The following is a 25718-nucleotide window of genomic DNA, read 5'->3' as shown; positions in this document are numbered from 1 at the left end:
AATAAACATACAGCGCTGGTTTTCAGCCGGACTAGCTAACGGATTAGCTAACTCCCGCAACTTTGCTTCCGTGGCAATTTTGAAAACTCCTGTCTTATTCTTTGTCTACATTAAAGTGGAAAGAATTTTTAAAAAGGCAGTTTAAAATTCGTGTAGTCCACGCTGACGAAGTCGCGGGCACAATCTAGTTTGATATACAGTGTGGTTAGTTCTGTTGTACACAATCTCTGAACTAAACTAAATTGGCAGCTAGTGCTATCCTTTTCTAAAGGGAACATAATGAAAGGGATAGCAATATATTTAGACGTGTTGAATGTTTTTGTTTGATATTGATCACACCATCCAGTTACGAAAACTAATTAGATTAAAATTACCATCCTTTTCTGCACGGAACATTGTGAAAATGGTGGCACTGTGTTTTTTAGCCCTATCAATTAATCGAAATAACACCAATCGTTGCTATCTAATGTACCAAATATTTAAAGGAATTTAAACCTTACAGCGCAAGAGAAAGAGAAGAAAGTGGCATACACGCGCACATGCAGTATTCAGAAGCAGCATAAACTCGAATTGGCACGACTGAAGAACATATACGCACCTAAGCGTTTGGCGATAGAAGAAACCGCTTACAATGATAGAGCACAAGCGAGAAGAGAGAATGTAGGATCCTCTCATCATTCGGAGAAGACCCAGAGCACCGATATTAATACGTAAGTTCTTCCGTTATTCTCGGTAGGTAAAGTACAAGTGTAAATTAAAAATTTATAACACCCCCGATATATTTTAAACGGCTGAACCGATTTTCTTGGATGATAGCTAAGAACACTCTCGATCAAGCCACCTTTTAAACAAAAAAAACCTAAATTAAAATTGGTTCATTAGTTTAGGAGTTACGATGCGACAGACGAATACACAGATACACACGTCAAACTTATAACACCGCTCTTTTTGGGTCGGGGTTAAAAATATAAATATATTACAAGATGAAGTTAAACAGTACAAAAAACCGACTACTACCCGCAAACTTCATCAAAATCGGCTCAGTATTTTAGGCGTTACGGTGGAACACACATAAATACAGACCTACATACATACATAGACTGCTAAAATGGTGACCGCTTCCTTTTGGCTTTGCCGTAGTCAGGTAAAAAAATTCACTATACTAGTAAAAGAAATGAAGTATAGTCACCTTTTATTCCTGGCAGGTTTATAGCACCAGAAAACAAAGGTTTCAAATTGCTGGAGAAAATGGGTTGGTCGAAGGGCGAAGGACTCGGCAAGGACAACCAGGGAGACCGGGAGCCGGTGAGTTAATATGCTTATAGCGTATATTATTAGGCGCTGCGACTCTTCCAATTTTTTATACAGGCTGTTTTTTCATCTGGGGCAGTATAAGAATAAAATTAACGGTTTAGGCGCCCACCGCATTATTATTGCAATAAAACGTACCATGATATGAGTAATGCTCTACCTTTGGTTGGAGCACCCCAGTACCAGCTCCATTCATTTGATCTGATTCTAAAGCGGGCGTTCTGATTGGTGAACAATCCCAAGCTATCCAGCTCATTGGAAAGTCTACAGAACTGCAGAAGCGTACGCTCTCTTTGCACTTTTTACCGTCTTTATAACGGGCAGAGTTCTGAAAAGTTGAGTTCCTTTTTCCACCGTCCATTTTCTACAACCGCACCGCACGCCACCGAAAGCAATTTCACTTGGATCTCTGGTGTACTTCGACCCGTTGTGCCAGATTTTTCCACATCGAACAACTTCCTTCGGCCGCGTTCCCATTGGATTTCAATATGTTATTCAAAGGGCGTATCTAATTTTATTTTATTTTTATTATTTAAAGGTTTACTAGCGATTTAACATAAACTTAATAACTTTAATAAATGCATTGATTTTTCTATCTAATCTAGTTAAAGATCTGAAGAGTCGCAATAGGTTACTTTTTATTCAGACAAAGAGTTTGTACGGTATTGAAAAAGTCCACGTGGATGAATTTGCCGGTATTTGTTAGTGTCCAAATAAAAAACACGCTGTATACAGTTGAATAACGGCTGTCTATCTATACATTAGGATACCGTCGATGTATAAAAATTTAATGAGCTGGTCTCCGACGAATCTTGCGTCCTAATTTGACTATTATTGCATGTCGTGAATTAATTTTAAACGGGCAAGTCGAAGGACGAAGCATTCGGATGACAATCTCGGAGCAAACCGGTGCCGGAGCACTAAGTATAGCTTACACACTATCATTATGTTTTTTAGCTTCTCTATATTATTCAGTGAAGACGGAGTTTGATATTTGACTGAAATTGTCATTAGTATTACAAATTGATCGAACTTTGGCGACTGGAAGACGCTTCTTGGTTATAGGACAAGAGATCGTCATGCAAATGTTGTACTTCATCGAATTTCATTTGTAGTAGTTTTACCTACTTAAGTGAAAACATTAGGCGCGTTGGGCGATTTTGGGATGGATAAAAACTTATATCGCATCACCGACATGCCAATGTTAATAGTGTCCGCAGTGCCAATAGATTTAAAAACTAAAATAATGAAAAAAATTAATTTCTGTCGGCAGTCCCCACTGACTACCTGACTGATTTTTTTTTATTTAGGTGTTTGAAGCCTTCTTCACGCGCGTGAAACAAATACGTTTGTTGTTTGTTTGTGGCGAGGAAAACATAGTTTTAGGCATAAAGTTATTATTAACAATAGGTGGCTTAGGTGGCTTGACTATCTTTTGATTCTCTTTAACTGCAAAGAAAGTCGCATAAGCTGGCAAATCTGATTTGCGTTCTACAGGAAGTTTCTAGATTGTATCAGACAACTCAAGCCGGAAACTTTATCTGTATACTTAAAGCCGATATCGACCGATTTAGATTAATTTAATTATACTTAAATACGCCATTAAATATCCTAAGCAGAGAGTTATTATATACTAGAGCAGCAATGTATACTTTATGAATACCTGCCTGGCGCAGTGGTGAACGCTGTTGCCTTAAAAATGCGAGGGCTTCATTCCCGTCAGGGGAAATTAGAAGCTGATTTCTAAAATTATTGTCACTGATCTTGTGGGAGGTATCATCATCATCATCATCGCGTGCCTTCTTCGAAACGAAGTTTGGCGATCATCATCCGAAAAGCTTTTCTATTTAAAGCCGCCTCTTTCAACTTCGGGTAACTAAGCCCTGTCCACCCCCTTATATCGTCCAACCATTTGCGTCTTTGGCGACCTTGAGCTCTTTTGCCTGCAATTCTATCCCTTCCAACACTAATCTTGGGAATGAAAATTGTCCTCCTCTCTGTAAATGTCCAAAGAAAGCGAGCTTCGAGGAAGGTATCGGCCGTAGCTAATTACCACAAGGAGATTCCGCCAAACGATTTAGCGTTCAGGTACCATGCCGCGTAGAAACCAATAGAGGTACTGGTTAAATGATAACTGGCTTACCATTTCAAAGTTAGCTCGCTTCCATCTTAAACTGCATCATCACTTACTACAAGGTGATATCGCTTTCAAGAGCTAATTTGTCAACAAATTAAAAAATGAATACCTCGGAAATTTCACCAGTCGCGCTTTTTGTCAATTAGAACATTGGCGCTGAATGTGCTACATCTTTGACACCTACTTAACCATCTTTGACCTATTTGACAATTTACCTATTGGTGATTGCTGTCATCCCTCCTTGGCTGATATTTTCTCGCTATTGGCTCAAATGGACGGTTTATCCGAATCCAATTCAGCCAATCACAACAATTGTTATTGTTGCAATGTGATAATAGTAAATTCTGTTCTACGGCCCCGCTGACTCACAGAAGTTTGCAGTTCCATGTTTCTAACTCAATGACCCTAAGGCGAAATCGGGACCACGAACGAGTATCAGATAAAGTCGTTCATCATGACGTTGAGAAAATCTAAAGCGATGAATTATTATATCTCCATTATGATTCGACGTGACTAATTAGTTCACCTGAAGAATATATGCATTCGAAGCTTTTTGCAAAAAGTTAGCGGCAAAAACTGGCGGTGGAATCGTGAAACGATTTGAGCAGATTAAGGTTCTGCATAAAATATGTCAAATTATTTTGCTTTTACATTTTGAACTCTGAATACCATCGGTAACAAGGTACTTCCATGCCTATCACATTGCACATCTCTGCATTTGATTTCACTGTTTTTTTTCTTAAAGAAAAATACTATAACAAGGCAGAAACGGAAAAGAAGGCAGAACATTAAAGAAATCTTGAATTTAAGTGCAAGTTTGACATTATATTATCACGGTGCTCTCCTTAAGACGCTTTTACCTCCGACAAAATAAATTATAGGTACTACTGTATTATGTGGGTTGTGATTCGAGTATATGTGGTTTTTATAATCAAAACGAATTATTTATTGTTACCGTAATTTCGTATCCTCAAAATCGGTTGTAATAAAAACTAAGCAAAACTCGATTTTATGACTTAGCATTTTTATGTATATTTAACGATTATATCGAAAACGCATTACAACATAAATGATTTATAAATGCCATAATTATTTTATCTTTACCCACGAGTCCCTAAAAACCATTGAGTTAAAAAATAAGAGGAGCAAACCTCATACATAAGGCACCAAAAAACGCACTTAAAAGAATTATATAACTATACATTTGAAAATGGCGCCATAATGCCACCCCGACATATTAATTTTATTTTAAAAATTATAGTTAGTGTCACTTGGGGTGATGTAAGAGCATTCTAGCGGTATCACATACATCCAAATTTGTCCAGGTACTTATTTAGAAGTTATGGTGGCTCAAAGAAACTCACACACATACACTCTGAAAACATTTCATAACTTTTTTGGACAATCATGTGCCACGACTGGCCTTTATTTTATTTATTTATTTTTATTTTTCATGTACCAAAATTGAAGTGACAAAGTTATAGTAAATTAGGTTATATTGGAAATGCTTATCTCTAAACAAAGATTTCTTTCAGCTTCCCGTTCAAGGTTGTGTGTAAGACGCATTAATACGTGTGATAGGTCTTCGTGTTCATCAAGAAAGTTAAGGCCCAAGCTTAAGTTTAAGTTAAGGAAGAAGGCGTTTTGCGGAACATCATCGCCTCTAGTATATGACAGCTCTCTGCTAAAAGGTTTATTTTTTCGCAGTACCCGTCCGTCTGTAGGTCACCCGGGCGCGGGCCTACCTGCTCATTTAAAACAATTTGCGTACTTTTTTTTCGCCGTTTCGCATTAGACTTGGACGAATGACGGCCCGCCATTAAATTGTGTCCAGACGGTGACGTTGAGGGCATGTGCTTACTACTGCCTTTTTGTGTTCCATAAAATTCACGAAAGCGGTTCCAATGAAACGCATTATGACCGTCGTCGGTGAATATACTCGTGCATCGTCATAAACTAGCAAGAAGGAATAAATCGTGAGGAAACCGCATGCCTGAGAGTTCTCCATAATGTTCTCAAAGGTGTGTGAAGTTTACCAATCTGCACTTGGCAGTGTGACTAGACTATCGCCAAACCCTTCTTATTCTACCAGACTCGTGCTCAGGAGTGACCCAGCGATGATGATGATGACTGACCAGCGCGGGGTGATACACTAACCCAGTGTCTAACAATTAATGATAGCCACTGAGGTTGGTTATTTCTACATTGCTGCTTCTCTGGGTGATACTAAAATATTTTTGTACAAAACATTCAATGGATTAAAAAAATGTGCTCAGTGTTAGAAACTGAGTTAGCGAATCACCCCCAGGCCTACTTAATACATAATTCCAAAGGTAATTAAAAATACAATTCAGTTTTTGCTGCATAAAAAAATTTAGTACAACGATTTTATCTCAAATTACCACATGTTGGAAGTTCTTTCCTAGTTCAAATACCTTTCTTACATTTAATATTACGCTCGGACAAGGATCATTAGGTACTCGCCAACTATATCGTGGATTTACATTATTCTTATCGTGTTGACGATAAATAAGCAACTATCACCATATTAGGCTTACTGTTGCAAATAATAAAGCAATTTAACAACTGTGATTTCTATCACTCTGGACATGCTTCATGGCCACAGATTAACTTATGGTGATCTACCAGTTAGACAAGACAGTGCAGTATATTTCACTAACATATACCTATCCACGATTTCGTCTGCGTCTGCTACACAAATTTCAAACCCCTATTTTACTCGCTTGGGGTTGAATTTTCAAAAATCCTTTCTACCTACCTACGCCAAAATAGATGGGTATTTGCATGCCAAATTTTAGCCCGATCCGCCCAATAGTTTGAACTGTGCGTTGATAGATCAGTCAATCAGTCAATCACCTTTTCCTTTTATACTTATTAGACTACAATGAATTGAAGTAAATTTTTTATAAGAAGGTTTTAACTAATTTATTTTCCACAACTTGAAGGCGATTCGTTGTTGTCGTATTTTCTTTAGCATAAAAACTGTTATTTAAAGTTTTAATCTTTAGATACTTAGGTTTTAATTATCTTGTAAGAAAATTCTGCTACCCATTTTTGAGTTGAAGGTTTGATGTTCCGGTTCAGAATTGCTTGTAATTTTATGGAAGTCTCACATTCCCATCATTTCATGTTAAATTGCCTAATAACATGATATTGTATGCATAGTAAAATGACGTCTCACGCTCATTGATCACCGCAAGCACAATGCAATATGTGTAAGGCAATGGGACATTGTACGTGGCGTACATTGTAAGCGAGCCCGCGAGTCAATCTTGATTCTGACTTTGACATACTGTTGCTACGACGCTGTGACAGTTCTCAGACATGCGAATCAGCTCTCATATCACGAATCCTTAATGTTTCCGATAAGATCTTTAGTGAAGGGAATGAGTAATGTTTACTTTAACTGATGCACAACTTGTACCAGTCTACCTAAACCTTGTTTACGGAATAACACTGCTTATTTTTACTGCGTTTGCTGAATTCTCTATTTACTAATTTAGCAAACACAATCTAAATATAGTACCTATAATAAAAGGAAAAGTTGAATGACTGATTGATCTATCAACGTACAGTACAGTACTGGACGGATCAGGCTAAGGTGCGCAGATAGCTATTAGCTATGACGTAGACATCATCTAAGAAAAGATTTTTTAAAATTAAACCCCTAAGGGGGTACAGTAGGGGTTTCAAATTAGTACACGCGGACGAAGTTGCGGCCGTTAAGCTAGTAAAACCTAATGAATCAAGTTTCATGACAGGTATTGAACAACGTTTTTTTTAAAACTTATTACTTTTGTTTATGTTTATTTATGAAAAGGTTTCCTTTATATAACACCTATCTCACAGGTAACATTAGGAATTTAAATACGGCCTTAATTTGACGTACAAAATTATAAGAATGTTGTATAAGGCAGCAAGGGCTAATCTTGGAGAGCTATGCAGATGTATGACTCAGTAGGTATTCGCCTCTAGATGCATAGCGTTGGAGTGGATGTATATATTTGACTGTAACTGAAGAAACTGTTGGTTGATAAATAAGAAGTCGATACGGGTTATGATTTTAAAAAAATATTGTAATTGTCCTATGTTATTTTCGTTCCTTCCAATCTCGTCGTTCCCAGATCAGATAACCAAGCGCAAAACTCATCATTAAAAATATTATCTGTATAGACTGCAATCGCTTTCCGTTTCAACTTTCAAGAAAGCCTATAATTAATAGAGACGCGTTGAATATGTAACTGTATAATATTCCCATCCATACTCGATACTTACAGTTATCGGTTCGTACTTCGTAGGCAATTTAGTTATTTGTCACACGTCAACCGACCGCAGGCGCAGGGCTGCAATCACGCGGATTGTCGCGATTCATCACCACTATCGATACGTGAACGTAATTATTGGAAATTATGGTGCAGCGTCTCGCGGACGTCGATAAAGCTATTGTGCTGCATAAAGTCTCATTTTTCAAATCTCTGACCGCGGGGCGGGGACCACTGACCTCTTACTAATAGGTATTCTACGCTGGAAATGCGATTGCTGATCTGTTTTTGAAGTATCTTGATTTTGCACGTCATTTTGGCACTGATAGCAACAGTGAGTGTCATGTGAGAGTACTCTGAATTAAATGTTCGTAATGAGACATCTGTTAACATAGTGTTTGAAAATAGTGTCAGTTTTAATTCCGGTTACGCTCGGTGGAGAGTTTCGTGGCTTTAAAAAATATGAGGGAAATTTAATTTTCTTGGAATAAAATAACTAATAGATAAATAAAAGCGTTAGAGCCGCTGACAGCGACGGTTGTTAATAAAGCGACGACGATAGGGTTAAAAGTATTCTCAAATGCTATTAGATGGCATTGTTAACTCAATTTATGATTATAACCGACATTCCTTGTTTTTCCGCGTGGATACATACGTAATGATCGAATACTAATGTGGCAAGCAAGAAGGATGCGATCATTTCCTGTTCAAGGAAAAGAATAATAAAAAACTCAATCAATTCTCTGCCATCCCTTACGTCTGATCCTGCAACATTGTATTGGCACACGTTTTACACATCATATTTCATCGCCAATGAGGAACAACCGCGGGACACGTACATATTGTATGTCATTATCGTACACACAACCACATAACTAACAGCCTATAAATACAACAATCCTTAAATCACTAAACACAAGGGTTAGATTCCAATGATTAAAGTGCACTGAATTGCGGTCTGCCGTACTCACCGGAGATTAATATAAGTAATTTATGCTAGAGATTAGATGACGGCGATCCGATCAGACACACACGTGTTTTTCCCTTGCGGTTACCATCTGATAGGAGTTTGTCTGATGAGGGACGTAAAAACTCGTTATAAATTAAGTATAAATAATGACTACCTTCCTAAGTAATTATGGGGTATGATAGATTTTATTTATCAGGCTCGATGGCGACAGAAAGTATCTAGTGCAGTCTGTCTGTAGGATATAAGTATTCGATATTTGATAGGATTTGAGCGTGGAAATGACCTGCAGCTCGCTCCAGCAATGCGCGGGATTGCAATAACTTTTATGTATGGCATAATATTGTATATCAAATCTTTGATAAGAGCAACCGCCGAGTTTCTTACTAGTTCTTACCGGTAGGGAAGGCATACCGAACCAGAGTGGTAGATGAATTTGACGATTAAAAAGTACTTGTGAAAGTTTGATTGAATAAAACATATTTTTATTTAGATACTAGATGATGCCCGCGACTTCGTCCGCGTGGATTTAAGTTTGTTGAAATCCCGTGGGAACTCTCTGATTTTCCGGGATAAAAAGTAGCCTATGTGTTAATCCTGGATATTATCTATCTCCATTCCAAATTTCAGCCAAATACGTCCAGTAGTTTTTGCGTGAAGGAGTAACAAACATACACACACACACACACACACACACACACACACAAACTTTCACCTTTATAATATTAAGTGTGATGTGATTTTATTTACCGGGTGCATAGCATAGTAAGATTTGTAATTTTTAAATTTTAAGAAGCTTTTCTGAACGGGAGGAGTCAGCCTCATCGTAACCTAAATGGCCACATTTTTGGCTTATGTTAAGAAGAAAAAACAATGATGAAGCTAGAGTAAAGAAGCGCTAATAGACCTTTACACGGTAAAAGTCCCATAGCTTCATCAGATCACCGCATCTGCAATGTAGTATGCAAGGGTATCACATCACATCGCATCCGTTGCAACGTGATTGAAAGACAAACAATCCCACTTTTATACAGAATATGGATAGTTAGTAAATAGGCGAAATCCCTTATAAATTACATTATTGGGTATAAAGTAGGTTAACGTGGTAATTTTTTATAGATTTTGCCGAAACCGGAAAAATTATATCAATTTTTTGGATGGATTGTACATTTTCATTGATAAAATAATATGTCCCTAAAGTTAAGTAAATCTATATGCATATAATAAAATTGTAGAAAAGTGGTGTCTGTACAATGGAAATATATTAAAAAAAGTAGCAGGGGTTGTTATTATATCGATGCCGAACCCGAAATTGTAATTAATTTTTTTTTGGCTGTTTGTCTGTTTGTCTGTGTGTTTGTGCAAGCTAATATCAGAAACGGCTTATTCGATTTAGATACGGTTTTCACTGATATATTGTAGTAAGCTTCACTTAACATTTAGTGTTTATTTCATGTCAATCGGTTCATAAATAAAAAAGTTATGTCAATTTAAAGAATCACGGCGAACATTTTTAACGTACAGAGTATATGCTGCCCGAAAAGTCACTATTCCACGCGAACGAAGTCGCGGGCACAGCTAGTAGTTCTATATATTTTGTTTTTTTTTTTTTTTTTTTATATCTTTATTTTTCTGGGACTTTTGTCCGACACGGACACGCCAGCCCCATCGTAACCTAAATTACATTCTAAATAACATCGTGGAATGCAACAGATACAAGCGGAGAGATATTATCAGATCATTGATAAGTGATTCGAAAAATATTATCCAACTACCAAAATATAATCTGATTGATCTGATAAATAAATCTCCGCCCATCTTCGCTTAGCGTCCATTTTCAATATTTAATGTATCTGTCATCTGAAGATAAGTTACCTACTTGTAATGTTGTTATATGTTAAAAACTGTATGTTGTTTATCACAAAATAAGTAGCAAGTTTACTAAGTAACTTATCTACAGATTACGGATAGATTGAATATTGAAAACAGACGTTAGTGGACACCGGGCCTGAAGAGTTAAATAAAGCTTGCTCCACAAAGCTTTATATAGACAGGCCCATTTAAGCATAAACGATTGTAAATGTTCGAAAATGTAAGCTATAATTCACCCTTGCCGTTTCAAAAAAAAATCCCGTCGCATTAAGCCTCCTTTAACTGACGGTTAAGTACCTAGTATAATAGAAATAGAGAAGCTTTTAAACTATGGGTCGCTGTGCTCGCTATGATTTACTAGATTTCAATGCAATTACAGTGAGTACTTCCATTCAGGTGTAGCGGCTTGTTCGAGAATGCCATTTACCGGGGACCCGACGTCAGTCACATTTCAAAAGAAATACTATACACAAGTACCATACAGTAAAGTGATTTCAAATCAATAGCCCGCAAATCAATGGATTCCCTCGACAATTTTTTTATGCAGATAAATAAAAAAAGGAAAACTTCAAAGGAAGTGTGTGCCTTTAACTTCAGCCTGCATAATTAGCTGTTGACAATGCGAATAAGTGAATAATAAACAGCGTCGCCCCACTCGGCTGCGCTCGAGATGTTTGAACAGACCTCCTTGGCCCTCGCCAAGCGTCGCGTTGCTTACACGACACGACGAAAAGCTTTTTAAGAAACTTACACTAGAAGAAAGTGAGCAATAGAGCCGTCCGTAAAATACCCTATAAGAAAAATGCAATACAAGGGTCAAATGCAGTGCGATTTTAGTGCCCTACACAAAAATTTTGTATTTTAACTTTAGCCTCATCTTATATAATGGAGAACACAGAAAAGGCTATAATTAAATCGCTTTAAGTGTTACAAAAAAGTTTGTACTTAAAATAATACTAGATGATGCATACTACTCCGTCCGTGTAAGGTTAGGGTTTTTAAAAATCCTGTATGAACTCTTTGATTTTGTAGGATAAAAATTAGTCTCAGTACGGATGCAAGCTACCTTTGTATTAAATAGACGATACCCGCAACTGTTTGGCGTGGATTAAGGTAGTAAAAATCCTGTGAGAACTTAAATTTTCCGAGACGTCGTGAGTACGGAAATTTCATACAGAGGCATGTCCTTTTTCGGAATGCTTCCGTACCTAACGTCAAAACGGAGGGACCATGAAAAGCTAACTGTGTGACCCACTTTTGGATTTATAATATTAGTATGGAAGCATCGATTTATCCGCAAAAAACCAGACAGACTCAGACTCGCGCACCGAGGGTTCCGTATTCGGGTATTTTTTTCGACAATTGGACGATGAATCAAAAACTATTATGCATTAAAATAAATAAAAATCTGTTTTAGAATGTACAGGTAAATCCCTTTCATATGATACTCCACTTGGTATAGTTATCTTACTGTGAAAATTTAAACATTAATTTTTTTTTTAATGATGTAACCATAAATTCACGGTTTTCAGATTTATTCCTTTACATGTATATACCTGCCAAATTTCATGATTCTAGGTCAACGGGAAATACCCTATAGGTTTTCTTGATAGATACGACGGACGGACGGATAGACAGACAGACAACAAAGTGATCCTATAATGGTTCCGTTTTTCCTTTTGAGGTACGGAACCCTAAAAAGCTAAATATACTGTAGACTCTAGAGTGTCTAGACGTAATAACTGATTTTAACATGTCGATAACTTTTCCTATAATTGTAGGTAAACATTAGTTTTACTCGTTGACATAATTATGCACCGTTTACTTACGGCGTATCGAAACTAGTTTGCTCCGAGACTGCACCGGCAACTTTGTAATGGGGTTCACTTAGAAGAAGGTGTGTCTCAGTCACGGTAATTACAATGTCTTTAGATATTCATAAGTACAATTTGTCTAACAAATTGTTATTTCGTAAATCACGAGTCTCCCTCCGGGTTTTAATGGGTATGTCGGTCCGGCGAAGGAATTTCCTTTGTCAGCGGAACGAGACAATGTTGCAATTAGTATATGAGGTGATATAAATGCAAATTTTCGCAAACTTTGTATCTCTCGAACATTGTTCCTGTAAAGATAAAATGTGTGCGTTGACTTCTAGACACCTGAGCAAAACAAAACGAGGTTCTATTAATACTTGAGGCAAGGAGTTTGTAGTATGTAGAGCTTCTTTCTCAACTCTTACTATTGCCTATTTATCTATAGGACTCACCTTCCTTTATTATGTTCCTGGACAACGGGACTTTATGCCTAGAACCATTTGCAATTAGCATATAAGGTGATTAAATGCCAAATTTTCGCAAACTTTGTATCTCTTTTTTGACATTGAATAGTAGCTAGATAGTTGTTAATGGAATTTGCTTGTTCTAAGATTTTATATTAAATTAATTAATGTTTATTGTTATTTTATGTTTCTTATACTCAGGGTCGGATTTTATTCTCAAATGTTAATCACATTAACGAATTTTTCGTGATGTTAAATTCGAAATAAAATAATAATAAAATTGAAATAAAAATGTACCTCCAATTAGTGGTGATTATTATTATTTTTCGTTTAATGAGTTTTTCGAATAAAATCGACTGAAGTAATTTTGTTGAAAATCGAAACTAATTTTGAATGATCATAAAACCTGATGGGTACAATGGCTCTTGAGCATACCGAAATTTTAGTTCCTTTTTATTTCAAAATAGGTAATTCTATTATAACAATGCAGTAATTTTATATTATGTCAGAGATAAATAAAAAAAATTTGAAATAAGGACGGAAGGTCGTTGTCTTCCGTCCGAAAAAAAAAAACAGGTCAAGTGTGAGTTGGACTCTCACACGAAGAGTTCCGTATCATTGTAAATCTTACGTAGGTACCTAAACACTTTTTAGTAGAACACTGCCAGTTAATATGTTTTTTTTTTGATGTAACCACAAATTCATCGTTTTTTAGATTTTTTCTTTACTTGTGCTACAAGACCTACCTATACCTGCCAAACATGATTCTAGATCAACGGGAAGTACCCTATAGGTTTTCTTGACATACACGAGGACAGACAGACAACAAAGTGCTCCTGGTAAGGGTTCCTTTTTTCCTTTTGAGGTTTGGAACCCTGAAAAAGGGTTGAGTCACTTTGCTTTTACCAACGTAGTTTTAGACTCTCCATAATGTTAATTTATTATGAGCTTATAATATTTAATAATTTTCTCCGTAGCTCGCCTGTACCACTAATAAAGGTAAAGTTCGGTTCCAATGACCAATAAAACCACACGCACTGAATGAAATCACCCATTTCAGTGCATGTTTATATTCATAGTTTTTATAAGCTGCCTATAATATTTGCTTTTACATAAAGACTGGTAAAGTAGTATACCTACTCTATAGACTGTAATACATGTAATTTTCAATAACTTATCCATTTAGTACTAGGTATTTCATTTCATATGTTTAAGTATTTAAGTACTTTCTATTCTATAGCAAAATCAGCCTAAAGCCGTGTTTAGATTGGCGGACAGAGCCTAACCGTGCTGTGATAGTGGGAAGCAGGCAAGTCCCAGCTAAGCCTATTAGGATGTAGTCAGGTAGGTTTTGGAATAAGGTACTAGAACCTAGTTTTACTTCAAATTAACAGTTTACACATATAATTTATATCTACTTGGATATACCTACCCGTTTCGGTCTGTTATGACCACTTCTCAGTTATGACCGCTTCCCAATACCTTCGTACTCGCTATACGAGTAGGGGCTTTGTTTAGTTGTAACTTGTAACTTTATCATGAAAGTTACGGTGTAACAATCAAAATATTTTTTTCTTACTTAAGGGAACCCGTGGAAAATCTATTTAGTCTTTATAATATAATTAATGTCCGTCTGTAGGTCCGTCTGTTCGTTACCTAAGTATGCGTTTGCGCATCGTTTATCCGATTGAGCTGAAACTTTGTAGGTACAGTTTTTGTAGAGACTTGTGAGAAGGTTTCTGTCATACTACCATCAACGTGCGTATTACTCGTGAATAGTTATTAAAATCAGGTTATTTTTAAAACAAGAGTGAACCTAGTAATTTTCTAGAAAAGCGCGTCCCATCGTAGGCCACATCATCACTTTCCATCAGGTGTAATAGTGGACAAGCGTGTGCCTAAAGTAAATAATAAAAAAATCACACTCAGTGAGGTCTGGCAACAGAAGTGAAAACTTAAAATTATGAAATAAGAGTGGTTTTTAACTGATTTTCAAAATAATTGTATCTAGTATCAAAAATTAAAGTTTCATAACTTGTAGATCAAAACCATTAACATGTTCAATTCAAATTCAGTTTTTACATTAAACGGCACTCTACAGAGCACTGCCTAATAATGTGAGAAGATTTTATCCCAAAATCGCTCAACGAGCCTAAAACATTTTCAATTCAAAAAGTAAAACTAGACTTCTGCAAATTTTCTTTCTAGTGAAAACTTAGCATTAGATTAGGAGGCAAAAGCGAACTGTCCTGATTATTAAATTTTCTACTTGGTTACCTTTGCACAGATCTCGTTTTCGCACCAGGCGGCGACCGCCAATAAAAACACTATGTCGCGCAACATTTAAATTGAAACTTTACGATTGTCTTTATCGACATAATATTCACGCGCGATGTGTAAATACTTTGATATCAGACAGACCTACCGTCGGATTTATCTAACTTTTATTGTTTTTTGCAGACATACAAATAAAACGCTCTGTTTATACGTATCCTTAAAGTTGTCGCAATGCTCTAAATGGATTTGATTGGTCATTGACAGTTCTGGCTTGAGTGGTGTGCGTACGAACACATGCGAAGAAATAAATAAATGGATAACTTTTAAGTTTTTATCGGCCACAGGAATGAAAAGAACAAATAGAGACTTACACCGGAATTCATAGCCAAGATACTTATTTGAGGACGATTCAGACGGCATGTGTCATACACAATAACGCAAACCTCATGCATTTATTAAAGGTTGAATATTATGACACATGTCGTTAGAATCGTCCTCTAAAGAAGCCCCAATACTCACTATGAACTCCGAGACATACATCACTGTCGCAATATCGCCTACTTGTCGATCTTTTATCGAATATATTTTGGAGAGTGTGCTCAGGAACTTCACAATCTTGTTCCTCCTTGTGAGACAGTGAGACTGTTCTGTGGTAGAATGGTGAAGGTGGTGCCAATGTTCACCTAAATATCTTCAAAGCTAGAGTGAATGCATCTTCTAGGCAAGCGCGCTCCAACCTAGATTTCATAAATGCTTTTTTAAGCATGATTGTCGGCAAGCACCCAGTAAGGGACATACCCATTCAATACAAAATAGACACTATCCCCCGTCAGACGATCTTCTCCGAATTTCGAGTGTTGATGATGTGTCGTTGTTACTCGCGACGCTGACGAGTACTACTGTACCCGCGAGAAATAATCCGAATCACCATGAGCAGCGTGGCGAAATAATACAGTTAGTAGAGTGTCAAATGTAAAAAAAAGAATTATCGTAGGACTGAAAAGGTACACTCCTGCACATCGTCGCTTTCCAAAATACATCTTGATAATTTTAAAGACTTAGCATTTCTCGACAGTTAATTGACAAAATTCTAACCCGTATTTTCTAATTGTCGCACCTTGAGCGCCATTGCCTTGCAGTCTCACCTGTCGACCATTTCCTTCAAAAACTCTGTTTGTTCCCATCCATGAAAGTTATCCTGTTATGAGTCAATGTTTTCTTGATTCTAAGTATTCGCTAATTAGCTCTTTTATATTGTTAAGCCAGCAGCGCTCTCTAGAACGTAACCCTTTCAAATATTATACAAGGGTAAATTAAAATTTTATAACACCCCCGACAAGTGAAGGTTTACAGTAACTAGAAAAGAGCTGATAATTTTCAAACGGCTGAACCGATTTTCTCGGATTATAGCTAAGAACACACTCGATCAAGCCACTTTTCAAACAAAAAAAATTAAAATCGGTTCATTAGTTTAAGAGCTACAATGCCACAGACAGATAGATATACAGATACACAGATACACACGTCAAACTTATAACACCCCTCTTTTTGGGTCGGGGGTTAAAAATACCCTTTTAGAGTCATTCTGACTGGTGCAATTTCCCAATGTTAAACTCAAATATCTTCAGAATCATCATGATGTACCGAATGAGATCTTAGTAAAACCTGCTGTCATCGTTAAAACCAGTCAGTGCTATTGCTGCTTAAATATTCCCTACGCAGCTTAAACTATAACAATAAACTAATATCCTTATGGGCTTTATTAGGTTACGATAGGTTGATTAAATAATACTGCACATTCGGATGCAGAGCGAGCGCAGGCGCCATACAGACAGAAATATATCTTTCTACTAGCCACTTGATTTTATGAGTGTCTTGAAAGCCACAGACAGAGTTGCCATTTTAAATTGGCAGCCACTAGGTACCTACTCGAAAAATCTTCTGACTCTGGAGGAAATGCAATCTTTCTTTGTAGGATAGTTGTGAATTTCTGATCAGCTTTCGGGTTTTAACTTTTTCGTTACATAAGTAGGTCGCCTTTTGAAGCTATTACAATATGTCGCATCAACAATGTTCAAATACTTATATATTTTATTCGTCCGTCAGCTTTTGTGCGTGCATGGACGTAATCGATTAAACTGATTGGTCGTGAAAAGGTAGCAGTCAGACAGACACACTTTTATAATGACTGGCTAAGATTTTTTTTGTTTCGTCGTCCTCACAATAGACGTCGCGTTCTCTGAAGCTGAAGGGGATTACTTTTCTGCAATCCATGGCTTTGCGCTTTTGCAGCCTTTTTGCATACTTACCGTTATTTATTTTCCTTATAGAATTATTCGAATAGCTACTAGACAATCATTGGAGGTAAATAAGTAAGAATAGCGGGTACGTAATGCATTAATACTTGGCTCGGCTCGCGTGTCGTTGGTACATCTGCATAGGAATTGCAGTCGTTGGTGAAGTCGGTTTATGACCACTGGCGACCACTCGAATGTGCATGCAAACAATTCCTGATTTTATGTATCAGCGTCAGTAAAAATAACTACCTACTTCTGAACTGAGTGGGTAGGTACCGCATTTGAGGCTTTGTCCGGGTACCTTGTTACTGGTTAGGTTTCATGTCAAGTGTTTTATACCAGTAGCTAAAAAACTGTCCTGAAAGTAGGTTACTACCTATTTTCAGGATAGTCTTTCATATTACCAACAAACATTTGGTTTTATTAAAGAAAATTCGTAGGCAAGCTGGTCCACTATCCATCACATCACACTATCACACTATAATATTATAAAGAACGAAAGTTTGTGTGTATGTTTGTTACTCTTTCAAGCAAAAACTACTTTCACAAGATTTTTGAAAAAAAAAATCAATATGGCGATTGTACAAAATGTTTTTTTAAGCTTTTTAACTCGTTTTCAGTCTTTTTCAATTACGACTTGTTGATAGTGTATGAAAGTGAACCCAGTATTTTTGATGCCATGCAGTGCTACATGCTTGAGCGTACGTGAAATGTAATAGTGAATAATTAAATGCAAATTTAAAATTCTGCATGTTTGACATTAACCAAAACCGACGTCTAGACATTCGCAAGCGGTATTTTAGCAAAATACCGCGAAAGCTCGACAATTAACTCCCATGTAATATATCTCCTTCACATAAATACCAGCGGACTTAAATATAATAATTATCGCAAATTACAATACGAATCTCTTGGCCGAAATTCCCGAAGTCACTAATTTAATATCGTGTCTCAGAAACATATAAATGTAAGTGATTCTACGAAGCGTATTCAGGCAAAACTGTGTCGCTCGTAATAAGAACTATTTGGGTAGATCATTTGAGCAGATGTACATGATAATACATAGTATAGCATCTTTAATCTGTGAACAGCAAAAATGGCCATAATAACGTCACAAAATGTTTTTTTTTTTTTTCAAAATCCTGTATAACTAGTTGATAATCTGCAATACAACTCTCGCGCCACCTATTGTGACGTGTCCGTTGATGATACTATGTCAGAAATCTTCACGCAAGTTTTAACAACAACTGCACAAAGTTTCTAAGAAGAAAGATGCGCGAATAGGTGCATAGGAAACGAACGAACACAACCATTAAGTTTTATATTTATGTAATTATGTATGGATATTGTATTTTCATCTATCATTAGTGTATAATGTATAGGTAGTTCTTTGTTCACAGAAGTCTAGGTGCCTTGGACACATCCTTGAATTCTCGGTGCATTTTGATTAATGCGCCCGACCTCACCATCCATGAAGTCTGGGACTATCGGGGACATTAATCAGACCGCATTATGTGTGCATTCGTCATGTTGTTTGGAGTTAGGGATTGTTATCTTAGGGCCTGCCTGCTTTAGCATAAAACCATGGCCATAGACAGGAATTAATTTCGGTGAGGTTTTATCAGAACTTTAGCGAAATCATTTCTTGAGAAAAAACTTGATAGGTATATCTACAAAAATCTATATTAATATTATAAACGCGAAAGTTTGTCTGTATATCATATTAATTTGTTGCATCTTCACTGAGCATCTCCTTAAACAAAATTGGGTACTATTCTGAGATAGCTTTGAATCCCGGAAACGGACAAAGACTTTTATTAGACATTATAATATTTTTCAAAATCCCGTTGGAACTCTTTGATTTTCCGGAACAAAATTAGCTTGTCCTTCCATGTCCAGAATGCATACTATCTCTGTACCAAATTTCGTCAAAATCGGTAACAGGTGAACCGTGAAAATCTAGTAGAAGATAAACAGGCAGATCGACCGCATAATAAACAAAATTAGTTTGGACAAGATATAAAACAAGTTTTACCTTGTCCTACCTAGATTTTCTTGCGTCTGAAAGCAAGCAAAATGACTAAATCAGCCTTATCTAATTTAAAGTGCACAACGTCTATCGCCGTATCAGCGACTTATATCGGAGACTCGTCAAGTCGTCAGAGCGCGTCGAATCGCCTATCTAAACTGCATCGTCTGATGCGCCTGCGCAATAGCCTAGAATATACAGTGTGCTATTTAAAAAACTGGTTACTTTTTAAATTAGGTAGTGTTATTTGAAGATAAATAGGTAGTTTGCTGATTGGTACCAGAGCAAACTACAGTGAGAAAACTATCAGTTTGATCGTGAATCGATATCTGTCAAATATTAGGGTACTGGTGACGTGAAATCAAAGAAAAATAGTCTTTTCTTAGCCTATCCTTTTTTTTCGTGAGGAAAATTACCTAGCGTAAAATGTAGGCAATATTTGACGCCTGCCAGTGACGTTGCAACCTGGATGTTTTGTTATAAGTTTCCTAACTGTCCTGAAATGTGCTGGTACAGTTAATTCTATTCCATCAGCCTGTATGCGTCCACTGCTGGACATAGGTCTTTCCAAGAGCGTGCCACCAAACACGGTCCTCCGCCTTCCTCAGTTAATAGATGGTACAGTTAATAGATGGCATCAATTAATGGCCTACACTTTACTTTTTCAATCATCAAATAAACTTTAACTGACGAATAAAAGCATTTTGGCAAGTCTTTATTGTTCAGTTAAAGTTTATTTGGCGATTGAATATCGGTCCTTAATTAACAATTATAAAATGAAGACGCAATCGATACTGTCTGTGTATTCGCCTATAATTCCTTTAGGCAATTGAACAGCTTCAGATTACCGAATCTTCGCCCACCCATGCAAAGCTGGGATAAGTTCCTTAGTTTGGAAGAAAGTGAGAACTTGATAAAATCGCCTTTGCGCTCTTTCGTTTTCTATTTATCTACTTAGTCCTAAACATAATCTTTTTATTGACCTTGTCTTTATTTCAATTAAAACGTTTTTTCGAGGTTACGTATTTTTTTGTTATTCACCTACCGGACATGTTTCTTTTAATTTGATTGCTGTTATAGTCGTCTATGGCAAAGGTCTTACATATAGCGCCCATGACCTGCGACTCATAAATAACTTTTTACCTCTAAAGCTTTAATTCCCATATTCAGCGTATAAGAAAACGCCGCTATCAAAACTTTGTTTTAATCGTAAGGTCATCTGCATCATAAAGATACACTTGTCATAGTCATACTCTCTAGTAAGCCGTGATAGCCTAGTGGTTTAGACGCCCGCCTCCTATACAGGAGGTCAGGAGTTCGATCCCGGGCACGCACCTCAAACTTTTTAAAGTTATGTAGGTACATTTTACGAAATCAAATACCACTTGCTTTAACGGTGAAGGAAAACATCGTGAGGAAACCTATATACTTGAGAGTTCTACATAGTGTTCTCAAAGCACATGACGAGCATGTTATACCTACTATGGCCAACCCCTTCTCATCCTGAGAGAAGACCCGTGCTCATTAGTGAGCCGTCGATGCGTTGATCATGATGATGATGGTGATTGATGACTCATACTCTAGCCAAACAAACTTACGCTGCCTTTAGCACACTGATGTAACTTAGCTACGGCAAAACCCTTGCCTGCATTACTGACACGACCCGCATCCAGCGAGTGTTTGTCTTTAGTGCTTTATAATGGCCCCTATTTTAATATAAGAAATAACGCCAGCAAGGCTTTTACGTACAAAAATCGTAGGTTCAGATATCCATGATCTTAAAAGTGAGTACTGTGTAGGTAAGCCAAGCGCAAAACACTAATTTGTAAGCCTCAATAGCTAACCGGTTATTGGAGTGGAGTGGACTGAAATCTGAAAGGTCGGCGGTTAAAACCCCCCACCCTTTGCACTATTTTCGTACCCATTCCTAGCACAAGCTTAAAGTTTAGTTAAAGAGGAAAGGGGACTGTTATTCATGATTAAAATTACTAATATGTATTCTTTAAAAAAAACCACAGCGCCAAGAAAGTCGTCAAAAAACAAATAAGTTAGACAATGCGAGAGAACCCGCATGCGAAAACTAGACGTGTAAATCTGATATCTTTCTCGGACATGAGCTTCATATGACTCGCCGCGATACAGTCATCGTATAAATTACGAATGTGTAGGTAGATATAAAGAACTGCTATCAAAATTAAGAGCTTCTCGTCAAATCTTGTTTTATTTTTGGATTTTTATATCTGCAAGTTCATTTATAAGATGCTTTTTTATGCATCTTGTATTTTTGGCGCAACGGTATAATATTTTATACGTTTTTTTTTCTGTCTTTTTTTCGACAGGAGTATCGGTTGTGGGTTGGATTTATGTGAATCTCATTTTTATAGCAGACCAAAAGGCCGGTCATCTAATGGTATTTGATGACTGATGATTTGTTCATATTACCAATAATTTTATTATAGCTTCGTATCTTAGGGAAGACGCTGCCTCAGTCTGAGGCACGTTGCCATGAGGCTTTCACCAAGCCATTTTTGACGATTTCAAAGGAGCCTTAGTGTCAAGCCTAGAGCATAAATCCTCTAGGTAATCAAGCATTTAGTGGAGATGTACAAGCAGACGTATCCATTGCAATAGCCTCAATTCGCCCAGCGAACAGGTACCAAGCGAAATTATCTATATCCTCTAGTATTATTTATTGGTAGGTTTTGTTAAATATATAGTTAATACAATCGTAAAGCATTTAGTATACCTATAGAAGGAATTGTTGGGATCGTCTTTGTTATCTAGAAAAAGGCTCCTTTTAAAAGAAAAATTAAGTTATGGCGACACAAACAGACAGTTCCTTTTTATACACAAGGAGTAAATTTACTGCCAGTATTTGCATGGCTAAAGTGAAATCTAACAAGCGTTTAATTATCTTTATGTCCATCTCGAAAGCTGTATTCGTGTGGTTATAAATAAAATTTAAATACACAATTCGCTACTAAATGGCCGTCTAGCTACCGTGCGGCTGAGTTATGTTCTGATGGACGATGTTTTTACAATGATCAGCTATAATTTCACATGAAATATTGTAATTGCCCGGCAATAACTTATTATAGCCTGGGAGCTCCGAGCGATTATTATTTTTTAAGCGACTCACCGAACGCTTTAAGTTGTGAATGAAAGACCGATGTTTTAGAGATAAGATACATTTTTGATAACAAAAAAAACCCATTCTTATGTTAGAAATGCGAAAATAACCATGTCTGTATGTTTGTTACTTTGTTCCGTCTAAATCGCTAAACGGATTTCGACATTTGTCAAGAAGAAGCTTGAACATTTTTATGCCGGAATCAGAGTTTCCATTGGATTTTTATAAAACCTATTCCGCAATCCGCTCGCATGAATTCGCGCGCTTTGATGGCGTTCACACTGTGAAACGCACAAACTATTAAGTCCTATCTGGAAAATGAAAATTTTACAAGAGACATGAAAATATATTAGATGTTTACTATATACACACAAAAATGCACAGATATGACTTTTCCGCTTTGTAATAACCTCAGCAGTGTTGCATAAAAAGTCAAAATAAATATGCAAAATATGTATCACCATTATCAACCGATAGACGCCCACTGCTGGAGATGACTCTTTTAGGGACTTCCATACACCATGGTCTTGTGCCGCCTGAATTCAGCGGCTGCCGGCGACGTATAATATGCAAAAAAGTCAAAATAGGTGCCTATAAATGTCTGACATGACATTCACATGGCGTGGCATTGGATCCGCGATTTTACCACATGAGTAGTATAACTTTCGCACACTATACATTTAGATATCCTTTATACCTACAGTTTCTTGTACTTATAATCTAAATACCTACACTTGTATGTATGTAGTGTAACGTCCTGCTTACGATTCGCCGCTTTACATTAGTCCAAGCCCTTACCGGCCACTGTTTCAAAAATCACGCACGTGTTCCAAAAATTAGTACCTAATAGTAAGTGGCATTGAGATCGCCACAGATGGAGTTGTTTTTCTCCACCCTGTTGAACCCATAGATCACCAGTCTAGCGGCTACAGGCGTGTATGGCACAGGAAATCTTCACTTCCGTTCGTCTAGGTTCACTGTTCTTCTAATATATACCAGAGCTTCCCAAAGTGATGCCGTACCTACCATAGTAGAGTGGTACATGTTTCAAACTAAAGTATTACTCCTATTTAGAAGTGAGGCGAGTGCCTAATTCTAATTATTCCATGTTTGTGAAAATTTAGAACTACTTTATAGAAAAACGTTAAAACGAAAAGCAAGCTAAGGTTTTCTTCAACCGGAATATTATAATTCTATAATTTTTACCCCGAAATGCTGCCAATTAATTTTTTTTTATTAATTTAAATTGCTTGTGGTGGCGTGTGGTGCGGTTGTAGAATAAGGAGGCTGGAATGAGGTCAAACAGCTCATAGCACTCCCCATTATAAAGGCGATAAAACACGGAAAGAGAGCTTACATCTCTGCGGTGCTGAAAGCTTTCTTATTTATGGTAGAGGACCACAAATACTTTGGGAAGAACTGCGCTAGACAATGAACCGCTACTAAAACAGCCGTCTATCGTTAAATGTAATTGACGCGTACATACCAACCTTTTACGGTCTGGTGGTTCCCTGTATTTTTTCTCTTTGTCTATTCAATAAGACACGCATTAATCTACGTTAGGCCCGTCTGCCATAGGAACCGTCTCGGACGCTGAATGACTAACCGATCATTATTGGCAGTACTTGATTGCCATTGTGGACGTTATAATTGGCACTTTGTAGCTTCTCCGCCATTTTTTCTGCTTTTCTGTCATTGTAGTGCACTTACATGTGCTATACTTATTTACTTGATGCTATTTTTTTTGCTGAAATAGTAATGTTTTTTTAATGGCCGCGATATACTTGTTTCAATGGTTGTAAACTATGAATTTGAGGCCAAAACATTGTATACCATCGTGGCAAACACTGTAATAAGACCGACCGTCGCGTCTGTTACCAAACCGGAAACACCCTAATTTGTGCAAGATTGCTGGATACTGGCACTGATTCTAAGCGCAATTAAAATTTAGAGTATTTGCACCTATTTCTTACCAACATAATAAGAAAAGGACAGACAAACCTAATTCAATTTAGAGCTGTCAGACCTTGACTTTAGCTGCCTGTCGCGAGCCTATTGTTTCAATTTGTAGCGTCCACTAAAAAGAGTCTTCAAATGTAAAATTCATGTTCCCTCTTTTTTTAGCAATATTAAAAAGAAAAAGATGCAGATACTCTGAAATTAATTTAGAGAAAGATAACAAAATCGCCGCCAATACTTAGGTATATCATAAATATAATTTTACTCATGAATTATTTTCTTTGCCAGATTCCTATAGTCAGCAACGAAGGGACGACAGGCCTGGGATCCACGAGTGAGCCAAAAAGAGTAGTTTCGAAGACCCTGGGTCCCGCCACCTTGCGGTTAGCTGCGAAGACCAAGATGCTCCAACCTCCAGCCAAGGTCTTTCAGCAAGAAGAAGAGGATTCCGATGAGACTTAAAATGTTTCCTTACGAGCTACTTTATGCAGCGTGCTTAATATCGCCGTGGTTAATCTAAGACTGAAATTTACAGAGCGCACTTGACTTTGCTCAGTTTTAAGACACTGTTAAAACGAGACAGATTTATGCCAGCTATATAACGCTGTCTCGTTTTAACAGTGTCTTAAGTCTGAGCAAAGTCAAAGTACGCTCAATAGATTTTCAGCCTAAGTCCAGCCTACCATCCGACTGGCGAAGTATATTGTTATAATACGTATTACATAAATTATAAATCGTTACTTAGGTATAATAAAATTAATCTGTATGATAGCTAATTTATGTTTTTAGTTTAAGTCGTGTGTTAAAAATTTACAATTGGTGATTTTAAAAAAATTCAAGGAATTATTCTTAAATAATTGAATTGCTAATTTAATAGGTATATCATGCGACACGAGTAAATACTTATTGTATTTAATTAAAGGTAATTATTTTATTAAGTTAGCTGTTTTATTTAATAATCTCACCAGTTATCTACTGAGATTTTATAGTTTTGTTGATTCTTACACATCACGCTGGTCAGTATTTGGATGAAAATTTAAAATGTTACAAACAAAATTGTTATCTGTAGCTTTATTAACTTACTAGCCGATGCCCGCGATTTCGCCCGCGTGGATTTAGGTGTTTGAAATCCCGAGGGAACTCTTTGATTTTCCGGGATAAAAAGTAGCCTATGTGCT

The 25718-nt window shown here is 36.9% G+C and overlaps 1 protein-coding gene across 2 annotated transcripts in view; it reads left to right on the top strand.

Annotated features, from left to right (window-relative positions):
* LOC123875433 (angiogenic factor with G patch and FHA domains 1) overlaps positions 1-25478 on the top strand; it is a 31148-nt gene extending 5670 nt beyond the window's left edge. For both annotated transcript variants that reach the window (XM_045921252.1, XM_045921250.1), the window contains exons 9-12: positions 503-710; positions 1206-1305; positions 24829-25034; positions 25200-25478. In XM_045921252.1, the coding sequence (XP_045777208.1) occupies positions 503-710; positions 1206-1305; positions 24829-25002 (482 nt within the window). In that variant the 3' untranslated portion in view covers positions 25003-25034; positions 25200-25478. The remainder of the gene's footprint in view (positions 1-502; positions 711-1205; positions 1306-24828; positions 25035-25199) is intronic.
* The last annotated feature ends 240 nt before the right edge of the window (positions 25479-25718 follow it).

This window comes from Maniola jurtina, chromosome 20 (genome assembly GCF_905333055.1).
Source record: "Maniola jurtina chromosome 20, ilManJurt1.1, whole genome shotgun sequence".
Classification (NCBI taxonomy): domain Eukaryota; kingdom Metazoa; phylum Arthropoda; class Insecta; order Lepidoptera; family Nymphalidae; genus Maniola; species Maniola jurtina.
The sequence above is the reverse complement of the archived record's forward strand: the minus strand, read 5'-3'. Positions and strand labels throughout refer to the sequence as shown.